The sequence below is a fragment of the Grammomys surdaster genome, unplaced genomic scaffold, assembly GCF_004785775.1.
Source record: "Grammomys surdaster isolate TR1022 unplaced genomic scaffold, NIH_TR_1.0 166, whole genome shotgun sequence".
Taxonomy (NCBI): domain Eukaryota; kingdom Metazoa; phylum Chordata; class Mammalia; order Rodentia; family Muridae; genus Grammomys; species Grammomys surdaster.
The window spans coordinates 9,272,528-9,284,386 of NW_021604614.1; the positions used below are offsets into that span (position 1 = coordinate 9,272,528).

The 11,859-nt window shown below is 45.8% G+C and overlaps 1 protein-coding gene across 1 annotated transcript in view; it reads right to left on the minus strand.

The window, feature by feature from the left end:
• Tmem132c (transmembrane protein 132C) overlaps positions 1-11,859 on the minus strand; it is a 197,912-nt gene that overhangs the window by 46,232 nt on the left and 139,821 nt on the right. Inside the window, exon 4 of the mRNA XM_028765945.1 lies at positions 8,789-8,972. Coding sequence (XP_028621778.1) covers positions 8,789-8,972 — 184 coding nt within the window. The remainder of the gene's footprint in view (positions 1-8,788; positions 8,973-11,859) is intronic.

Genomic DNA, 11,859 nt, shown 5'->3' on the forward strand with positions numbered 1-11,859 from the left:
CCCTTTTTTCTTTCTTCCTTTCCTTCTTTTTCTTTCTGTCTTTCTTTTTTAAATAGCCCATTTCTTTTGCCCCACAAGGAGGCAGGATTGTGATAAGAGTACATGGCTCTAAGAACCTGTTCACTTCATGGTGGTCAGGAGGCAAAGTGAAAGAAGGGATGATGAATACGATAGGTTGCCACAGCACCTTTCTCAAAGACTCATGCCTGGCCAATGACCTAACTTCCTTCCAGTAGGCTCCGTCTCTTAGCTCGGCAGCTCTCAGCCTTCCTAAGGCTGCAACCCTTTAATACAGTCCCTCACGTTGTGTTGACCCCAACCGTAAAATTATTTCCTTGCTACTTTATAACTGTAATTTCGCTATTGTTACGAACCGTCATGTAAATATCTAATATGCAGGATATCTGATGTGCAACCCTTGTGGAGGCTGTGACCCACAGGTTGAGAACTGCCATCTTAGAGGTTCCACTACTCCCAACAGTGCCATGGCTGGGAAACACACCACAGGAGAGCATTCATCCAAGCCATAAGCAGAAAAGAGTTCTGGGAAACAGTGATACGTTTAGTACCTTGATTGTGGCAAGACGTCCAAAGTTATCAACTTGTGGGCAATTTTGACTTATCCATTGTAATTCAGAAAAGTTATTTTTTAAACAACAGTGGTGAGAAAATCTGAATAAGCCCCATGTCTTATTTACAGTTTCTATTGCTGTGAAGAGACACCATGACCATGACAACTCTTATAAAGGGAAACATTTAATTAGGGCTGGTTCCCAGTTCAGAGGTTCAGTCCATTATCTTCATGGCTATAAGCATGTTGACATGCAGGCAAACATGGCGCTGGAGAGGTAGCTGAGAGTTCTACATCTGGATCCACAGGCAGCAAGAAGAGAGAGTGACACTGGGCCTGGTTTGAGCATCTGAAACCTCAAAGCCTGCCCCAGTGACATACTTTCTTCAAAAAGGCCACACCTCCTAATAGTGTCACTCCCTATGAGCCTGTGGGGGCCATTTCATTTCCAACCACCACATCCCTTGCAGTTGGTGGAGTGAAAGGCAAGGTGGAGCTTGCCTTCCCTGGGAATGGAGTGGGAGGGTGTGGAGGAGGGCAGGTCCAGAGGGAGGGTTCTGAGTTACAGTGGTGGATTTGGGGGGCTTCCCCCCTCAGCTTCAATCTTTGCCAACATTGTTGGGGAGCTAGGGATGGCCATCAGAGCACAGTGTCAGAACAGAGTAGGATTCAGGCTGTGCCCTGGATTCTTTAGGTCTCCTGAGAGGCAGCACCAACTTCAGAAGTGGCCCAGGGCATTTCCATCATTGGACAGCAATCTCATGGAAGCTGTGGGTGACCCGGGGTTAGTACACGCTAAGTCAGTGGCTTGTGTGTGACCTGGTGGCAGGGGGGACCACTCAAAGTGAAGGAGGAACCAGCCCACCCATATGTTTGAAAGGCAAAAAGAATAATTCTCCATAAAAATAAGTGAATATGCCGATTTTGACCTTTTAAAACGTCTTGACAATACCCAGATTTTTTTTTTTGGGGGGGGGGGAAGATCTCGTACGTTATCTAGCTGTTCTTGTATTAATTTCTAGGGCAAAATACCAGGCTTAATTCTCATTAAAATCTGTACCCACCTAAGGTTCCCAGGAATAAAATTCTATTATCCATTCTCTTTGGTTTCTCCTTTCAAGAATGCTTGGTCTGCTGGGACTCTACACAGCAGGGCCTCTGTGTCGCTGAAAACTTCTCCTCCCCTCCCCTCAGGACACAGTGCTTTAGCTTAGCAGTTTGGCTTCTGAACTCAGAATACCACACAAGCACAGTCTGAGGTAACACCTCGGCAGCCTTGGAAGTGAATTTTAGGTCTGCTTGCAACACAGGCTGTCAAATCCTGTGTCTGAGTAACGGATGGCTCTTATTTCTGGGGCAGGCTGTGCATCTTGTCCTGTGGTGTCTATCAGGACAAGGGCAGTGTACCTGGGCATCCATGATGGGAACACTTGGGGAGAGGACTGAACATGGATTATGCACTAGTTCCATGATCAATCTAGATTTTTTAAAAAAAGCTTTATCGTATACATATGAGTTCTTTGCCAGCATGTTTCCCCTAATCCTGTCTTTCTAAAGTCCCTTCAGGAGGAGAGAAAGTGAAGACAGACCCTGTGTCTTAAGCCACTAAAAGTGCAGAGAAAGGAGAAGGTTTAAAGCATCTTGGTTAGTTGCCAAATCCTAAAATGTTATAAAGGTGAATGAGTGTGACACTGTTTCTTTCTAATTAGAGTAGGGTTTGTGTGTGTGTATGTGTGGTGCTTCTGTGAGTATGTGTGGTGTGTCTGTATGCATATGTATATTTGTATGTGCATGTATGTGGTGTGTATATGTTTCTCTGTGTGTGTTTGTATAGGTATGGTGTGCATGTGTGTGTTAAGTATGCAGGTTGTGTGTGTTTGTGTGGTGTCTCTTTGTGTGTATGTATGTGTGTGGTGTGTCTGTTCAAGCATGCATATATATATATATATATATATATATATATATATATATTTATGTCTGTTCTTGTGTTTTCAGGTGCACATGTAAGCCAGAGGTTGATTCTCTTGTTTCTGTCTCCCCATTGCTGGTATTACCATGACACACTGCCATACTCACCTTCTTTTACATGGATTCTGGGAATTTAAACTCAGTTTCTCATGCTTATGCAGCAAGCACCTTAGCTACTAAGTCGATCTTGCCATCTCTTCAAATATCTATCCATTTATCTATCCATCCACGCATCCATCCATCCATCCATCCATCCATCTATCCACACATACATCCATCCATCCACTCATCCACTCATCCATCCATCCATCCATCCATCCATCCATCCGTCCGTCCGTCCGTCCGTCCGTCCGTCCGTCCGTCCGTCCACCCACCCATCCATCTGTGGTAGTTTGAATGAGGCTCATGTATTTGAACACTTGGTCCCCAGTAGATGCTGCTGTTTGGAAAGGCCGTGGAATCTCTAGGACAGTGGTTCTCAATCTTCCTAACTCTATGACCCTTTACAATTGTTCATGTTGTGGTGACTCCCAGACATAAAAGTATTTTCGTTGTTACTTCATAACTATAATTTTGCTACTGTTATGAATTATAATATAAATATCTGTGTTTTCTGATGGTCTTAGGCGACCCCTGTGAAAGGGTCATTCAACTTCAAAGGGGTCATGACCCACACGTTGAGAACCGACGCTCTAAGAGACAGAGACTTCCTGGAGAAGTACATAGCTGAGGGCAAGCTTTGAGTGTTCACAGTTCACAGCTTCATTTATTTCCAGTTCTCTCTCTCTCTCTCTCTCTCTCTCTCTCTCTCTCTCTCTCTCTCTCTCTCAGCTGCATGTTTTGTGGTTAATATGTGATTCCTCAGCCGCCGTCTCTGGCTGCCCGCTGCTATGCCTCCTCTCCATTATGGACTCTCCCTCTGGAATCATAACCCCAGGCAAACTCTTTTTCTCCACTTTTGGATATGATATTTTATCATAGCAGCCAAATAGGAACTAATAAAAAAAATGACCCTTTCCCTACCCTGCCATCCAACCATCGATTCATCCAGTAGCTTCTCCCTAAGCACCCACTGTTAACCAAGTATGGTTCAGGATGGTATAGCGTGATCCTTTCCCCTCCTGGGGAAATTCATATAATAAATGCGGAAGTGCAATTCGATTCTCTATCACTATACAAGAAAAGGCAGGCCAAGTGAAGGGTGACTGGGATGTAAGGTGTTGGGGTAGACCTGAGACAATGTAAGCAGAGACTTGACCAGTGTGAAGAGGAGCACAGCCTGGACAAGGAAAAGAGACTTTGGGCACAGCAAACAGCAGGTATAAAGGCTGGTGCCATCTTGGCCTTTGTAAGTACTCCAGTAATGAACACCGGGCAATGGCTTCAGGGACCGCCCTAATCCAGGAGGACCTCAGCTCAACATCATTCCATTTTCAAAGCCACAATTTCAAAAAAAAAAAGGGGGTCAGGTTGGCTTTATGATGGGGATAGAGAGGGAGATGGACTGGAATGGACTCTCTTGAGGGAATGAAATATTCAAGTCACCCCGACCGATTACTTCTGACCACCACTCAGTGGACTCCCTCTGAAGCTGAAGATCAGAAATCTGTGGGAACAGTGCCCACATCACTGGGGGTGCAGTGCAGCCAGTGGAGTTCTCAGACTGCCAGCAGGTGGGTAACGGTCAGTGAGGTAGGATAGTCTCAGCAGAAGGCTCAAGCTACTGGCTCCTTACTGCACACCACCTATACGCACAGGCCGTGGTATCTCACAAGCCTCATGAAGCCTTTAGTCCCCTAGTCTGGGAGTTCCACGAGTCCCAGTGGATTCTACTGAAAGGTTAGAGACCCTTACCCCCTGTCACAAGGAAATGAGTCCACTGGCTCCATACCTGACCTCTGGTCCTGGCCAACCACCTTATATGAATATCCGTTTTTACATAGAAGAAACGACCACCCTAAGATGTATTTGACAGCCCCCTTATATGAATATTCGTTTTTACGTAGAAGAAACGACCACCCTAAGATGTATTTGACAGCCCAAGGGCTTCTCCAATTTCATGCTACTCATACATGGACCTGGCATGCTCTTGGTCCTTCCTTGACTCATACCTCTTTCCCAAGCCTGATGTGGAGATGAGGGTGGTACCAGGTAGGGAGTGGATGCTGTTGGGAAGGACAGTCTATAGCTGTCTGGAGATGGTGCTGTGCAAACTGCATTGGAACCAGCTACTGCATGGGATGAACAGGCTTCTGCTAGACTGGGCTCTTTTTTTTTTTTTAAAGACTTATTTATTTTATGTATGTGAGTGCACTGTCACTGTCTTCAGACACACCAGAAGAGGCCGTCAAAGATGGTTGTGAGCCGCCATGTGGTTGCTGGGAATTGAAGGATCTCTGGAGAGCAGATGGTACTCTAAACCACTGAGCCATCTCTCCAGCATTTGACTGGGCTCTTACAGACCTATGTGTGCAGCCTGCTCAGTGGTTGGTGGAGGTTGGGGGAGCAGTCACATGCTGAGATCTGATGGTAGTGTCTGCCGGGGGGGGGGGCTTTTCCTGTCCCCAGCTTTCTCCCTGTACTAAAGAAAGGGCTTGAGAAGATGTGGTGTAGAGGCAAGAATTTCCCCAAGAAGCAAATTCCTCTTTAATAATAGCCCCTACCCACCCACTGGAACCTTCTAAAGGCTGTTTTCTTTAAGATGAACAGCATCCTGTGAAAATTGTTTGATTTCTTTTCCTTTTGTAAAGATATATTTACATGTATGAGGGTGTCACTTGAGGTCAGAAGAGGATGTTGGCGCTGGAGTTACAAGCAGTTGTGGGCCACTTATTGTGAGTGTTGAACTGAATGGGGATCTTCTGCAAGAACAGCAAGTGCTTTTAACCTCTGAGCCACTTCTCCATCCCTCATTCAATGTTTTCAAAGGCCTAGCCAGCTGTAAACCTGCCACAGAGGGTCTTGCTTCACGGTGTTTATTTGTTTGTTTTTTTTCCTTCCTTAAAAAAAAAAATTCTTAGCTAGGCCTGTCATTTCCAGATATGTGGGATTCTGAGGCAGGAGGATTGCGAGTTGGGGACTTGACTGGGCTATAGAATGGGAACAAGAACAATCTGGGCAACATAGTGAGACCGTGTCTCAAATTAAAAAAGATGGGTTGTATCTCAGCAGTAGGGGGTGTTGCAGAGCGAGTATGAGGTCAAAGGTTTAATCCCAGTGATAAAAAATGAAATAAAATTTCTCATATCTTTGAGTGAAGCCCTATCTCCTGTTCCTATTTCCTATCAATTAAGGTTTGCTTGTTTGTTTTTGTTTTTTTTTTGGTGGGGGGATTAGTTATAAATGTACTTAATCTCATTTTATTTATTAAAAAAAGCCACTTTCTGATATAGTTATCTGTTTCGTTCATAAACAACTGAATCCCCAAAACATCTTGTTCCTTAAAAACACTCATATCAAAACACAATTTTTAAGTGCCACTGAGCCATTTCATCTAAAACCCTCTTGTTAGCATAGATCAGACAAGGTCTTACATGTAGCCCAGGCTGGTTTTGAACTCAGAATCCTCCTGCCCTCAATCTGAGAACTGGGATTATTGGTGTGCCCATTCACACCCCACTGATGACTTTTCCCAAATCTCTAGGCTGTGCTGTACAATTGAAGTCCAGTTGCATGTTCCAGAGAAGCACCGCACGGGTGAACCTGGAGATCACATGCAAGCTGCATCCATGCCGGTTGTAGAGTTGTCATCGCCGTCAGGGACTATGGCATGAAGCCAATCTGGATTCACTCCAGGTAACTTGCAGACAAAAGGATTTGGGGTGTGACATTAGAAGTGATTTCAACTCGTCTTAAAAGCACTGTAAAAACCACAACAGCCACAATAATGACATCTCATTTCAAGGAGAACTCACGTATTTACAATAGACCGTAATGATATCTTATGTCTTTATAATGGTTTCACTTTTCAAAGCATTTGAATGTCTTATCTTTCTGAAATAGGCAGGGTAGGAATTGGGTGCTTATGTTCTGTAATAGATGTTGGCATGAATTTTAGGACGAAGATTTGAAAAAATAAATTGCCATGGGTCACACAGTAAATATTTTTTTTTTTTTAGAGTTTTTGAGCACACAAACAAAACTGTTTAAAATGGAGACGCCAAAATGGACTTCAAGGTCAGGTATCGGATGGAGGGTTGCCTGGGGTTACAGTACACATTCAGAGCCAAGAATGAATGAGGCAAGGTGGTGCGCACCTATAATCTCAGTACCATGGAGGCTGAGGCAGGAGGAATGAGCCTTTGAAGGGAGCCTGGATAATATAATGAGTTCAAAGCTGGATAATTTTCCTAATGAGACCCTTGCAGCTCAGAGGCCATGTGATTAGCAACTGTGTGTAAGGCTTGGATTCGGTCCACAGAATCCAAAAAACAATGCATGACCAATCACTCTCTACCTTCTCCAAGCTAATGAATCCTGGAGGAGATGACACGTAGGCTAATGGCTGTTGTGTCTGGCTAGGGTCTGTCTCCCACCTTCCATCGAGAGACAAGTTTTCCCATCATACATCACATCTGCCTATTCTGAGGCCTACTGCGCACCTGCCCTGGGTGACATGGCTCTAGGCTGGGCAAGTGGAGTGGAGCATCCTCTCTGACACTGATGAATGACTGAGGGGGAGAGCACATGGCCAAGCCAGGCTAATGCTCCCAAAGATTTACTCGTTTTAGTTTTTAAATTGTGTGTGTGTGTGTGTGTGTGTATGTGTGTGTGTGTGTGTGTGTGTGTACATGCATGTATACATAGAGTGCCTTCAGAGACCCGAAGAAGGCGTAGATCCCCCTAAACTGGAGTTACAGGTAGCTGGGGCTAGAAACTGATCTCGGGTCCTTTGAAATAAGCTTTCTTAACAGTGAGGGTCTCATTCTTCCTTCTGAGACAAAACGATTATGGCCCCTAGACCTGTCAGTCTAATGGAGGGTAAGATACCCAAGGCCCAGAGCATCCAGGGTGTGGTTTACAGACCAGCACCAATAATCCTTCCTAGAAGGTCTTAAAAGGCTCCAGGTAGTTCTTCTAAACCACGCAATGTGCATATACAGGAGTCTGAAAAACATTTTACGTTCAGATTGGGTTGGCTTTGTTGCTTACGTAAGCTGAAGAATCCTGATCAAGCCGTTTCCCAGAATCTCTCATTAATTCAGTTAAATAGGATGCTTGCGGATAAGAGCCCATCAGTGAGAGTGTTGGCGACTCAACACATAACTTATAGACCAACCCACTGTAGGTAGGCTGGAGAGTAAGACGTCCCATAACTCTAGTGTGGTCCATCCACTGTACACTCTCTGCTGACTTCGTGCCTATTGAGAGAGCCTTGTCCAAGGGAAATGGGATGAAGTTGCCTCCATGGAGCAGGGAGGGGCTAGGAGCGCCCCCTTGTGGGGGGAGCTACATAGTACAGGGTCCCCCGCAGGCTTAGCTTCCTTTCTGTTGCTGTAAGAAAACACCCTCAGCAAAAGTGACTTAGAGCATAAAGGACTTCTTTGGCTTACACTTCCAGGTTACAGCCCATCATTTAGGGGAAGTCAAGGCAGGGACCGAGGCAGTTGATCAGGCTGTATCCACAGTCAAGAGCGGAGAGGAGAGAACTCCCACGTGCTGCCTGCCTGCCCATGGGATGGATGGACAGCCTGGTTTTGCCACTCTTACACAGTCCATGAAATGATCCTGCCCTCATTCAGGGTGGGTCTTTCCACCTCAGCTGGCCGTCAAGATAACCCCCACAGACACGCCCACCGGCCAACCCGATCCAGGCAAGACTCTGCCCAGGTGATTCTAGGTTGTGTCAAGTTGAGAGTTAAAACCAACCAGCACATTTTCCCATCAAAGTCATCCCATATAATCACGAATAACTCGGGTTGACTCAGGTCTCTGATATCTGTGGTCACTCACTGCTACAGGCTAGGCCAGCTCATCCTGACCAGGACACACGGCAGTCTAAAGGTTCTAAAAATGGGAACACGAAAATGAGAGCAGAAGTGGTTTAAAACAGAAGCAAGCAACAGGGACTTTGGTATGGAGACGTGGCTAGTACCACGACACGTGATCTGGGAGGCTTAGCCAATGAAAGGTGATGTTGCTACTCCGAGGGTGGAGGATGATAAGTCACTTATACATAAAATAATAATTGTAGCAATGACCTGGGAAAGAGGAAGCATGCAGGGGTACTGTCATGGCACCATGACTTACCATAGCGAGCGGGATGATGGCGACCAGGTCCTTCTGGCTGATGAAGATCTCAGACACGGCGATGTCTGTGGTCCCCTTTCTCGGATACTCTACCTGCCAGGTGATGGGCTGTGTCCCTGAGAGGCTGCTGAAGCTGGCGATTTCAAAATTCATCTGCATGACCTCGTTGAATAAATGGCTGCTTCTGGAAGGGAATGGAAGGAAACAGCTTTAATGTGATGTTGTTTGCAGGTTCCTTCTCTCCCTTCACCCTAATCCCACAATGGTGCTCAGAACAAGGGGAGGAGGGAACTGCCTCTCAGGAACAGAACTAGGCACTTGAAGCATGACATCACATTTAAGTTAGAGAGTGGGGAGCTGGGACAGAATAGCACCCACAAGTTACAGATCTGGACAAAAGTTTTTAAATATTGAACACTGATCACTGTGTGGAAGGATGAGGTCTTTGGATTGTTTTTGTATTTGTTTTTGAGATAAGGGCTCACTACATATCTATAGCTTTCCTGGAGTTCTCTTTGTAGACCAGGCTAGCCACAAACTTAGAGAAATCTCCAACCTCATTGCTGGGATTAGGGTGCACCACCATGCACAGATAACACTTGTTGCTTCTGTGCTCAAGTGGGGACCTGCCATAAACATGCCCTTTTAAGACTGATCCATGGAGCTGGGGTGTAGCTCAATTGGTAGAGTTGATGTTCATGTTTGCCTGGCATGGGCAAAGCCACGGGTTCAATTCCCAGCTCTGTGTCCACCAGGCACGATGGTGCACACCTGTGATCCCAGCATGTGGGAAGCTGAGGCAGGTGGATTGGAGTTACAGTCATCCCAGTTACACTAGGATTTCAAGGCTAACCTGGGATACACAAGACCTTTTCATTTGGACTCTGCCGTGCATGTGAGCCTGATTCACCCAACTCTGCATAGCATATCCTCACTCAGAATCTGCCCCTGCTAGATGTTCCCTCATATGCTTGCTGCTGGAAGATGGTAACAAAGAAAAGGAGGAGCATCTCCTTTGAGGAGATTAAGAACATCCAAGTAGCAGGGGAGTGTGGTGATGCTGGAGCTAGGGAGAAAGAGATTTAAACACTTAGGTAACCTCAGAGAGTGTTGGAATCCACGACTTTATAAATCAATGGTGTGGATTTACAGACGTAACCCTTGAAAGAAAATTTCAAGATTGTCTTTAAAAAAATAAACACCCCCAATAGTCACCACAAATCCTAGACCATTGAAAAACCAATTCTCCAAACCTCTTGGACTCACCTTCCAGAAAACAGAGACTAAGAATGAGCTAGAAGCCAAAGAGAGTTTAGCTTCCCAGCCTGGAGGTGAGGGGAGAGATCTGAGTACCCATGTCCGAGCCACTGTGGGAAGCTAAGAAACTCATGGAATGAAAAGCTAAAATTCTGAATGGGGAAGCCTTTCTCAGGAGAACAGTACAGTCTGATCACGGGCTGTGTTTTACTCCTGTTTAGAGCATTGTCAGGAACCTGAATAGATCTTTCCCATGCTGCCCACCCAGGCACCTTTCCGATGAGCTCTCCATAGTGCTGAGGTTTATCGCTTTGCTTTGCAAGCTCCCCCTCGGGTTGACTGAGAAAGTGGGAACAGGAAAAAGTGCCTCACAGTGAGCAGGATAGGAAAGAAAGAAATGGAGTGAGATGAAAGAGGGGGTGCAAAGTTAGAATCCTAGGAAAATGGCCCTAGAGAAGTCCACGTCTCCTACCCAAACACACAGGCTTCTGTCTTGCTCCTTTGTGCCACTGATTCCCATTCAGAGCTCTGAGGGAGGATATCTGATCAGTTGAGATCCCACATGTGAGTGCAGAGAAAGGCCCTGGCCTCCCCTACTGTTGTCTGTCATTAGTACGCAAGACGGAACTCAGAACTCACAACATGAGAGCAGCAGGAAGGTGAAGCTTGTGAAGGTTGCCCTGCGGGAAAGGGTGACACATTTGGATTTGACTCTAAGATTCAGCTTTAAAGATAAGCAAACAGGAGGGCTGGAGAGATGGCTCAGGGCTTAAGAGCGTTTGTTGCCCTTGAAGAAGACCTCGGTTCAGTTCTTAGCACCCACAGGGCAGCCCTCAATCATCCGTTCCAGGGGATCTGACATCCTCCTTCGGCCACTGTGGGCACCTGGTACACACACATGGTGCACATACACACAGGCAGGTAAAACATTCATATACATAAAGTTAAAATCAGTCTTATAAAAGTCAACAAAAAGGCTAAAAGGCTGACTCTATAAATAAAGGGCTAGCCATACAAGTATGGGGGCCTTGACTCCCAGCATTGATGTACAACAGCTGGGTATAGTAGCTGGGTATAGTAGCTGGGTATAGTAGCTGGGTATAGTAGCATGCACCTGCTGTGACACACACAGTGCTTGGAGGACAGAAAGAGGAGAGTCCCTGTGGGTAACTGACTAGGGAGCCTAGCTAAACTGATGCACCTCAGGTCCCAATGAGGGACTCTATTGTAAAAACTAGGTAGACAGGAGCTGGCGAGAGGTTCAGACATTATGAGTACATAACTGCTCACGAAGAAGATTCAAGCTTTGTTTCCAACATGCATGCTGCATGGCTTACAACTGCCTGGAACTCCAGTTCCACAAAACCCATGTTCTGGTCTTCATGGGCACTTGCGTACATGTAAACACACACATCCTTGTAGACACACACATACGTGCATAATCAAAATAAAGCAAATCTATAGGGACTGAAAAGATGACTCAGGTTCGGAAAATGGAACACTTCTGCAGAGGACCTGAGTTCAATTCTCAAGACTCATGTCGGGCCTCTGACCTCCTTGGGCACCCATACTAACATATCCATGTCTCCCACAGAGAATTACAAAATAACAAATGTTTAAACAAAAGCAACAGCAAAATAAAGTGGGAAGCATTCACAACATCCTGATGGATAACAATGAAGGTTATCCTCCAGCCTCCTCGTGCGCGCACACACACATGGATGCACACCTGCACGTGCCCATATTCCTCTACACAGACACACACAGACACACACAGACACACACAGACACACACAGACACACACAGACACACA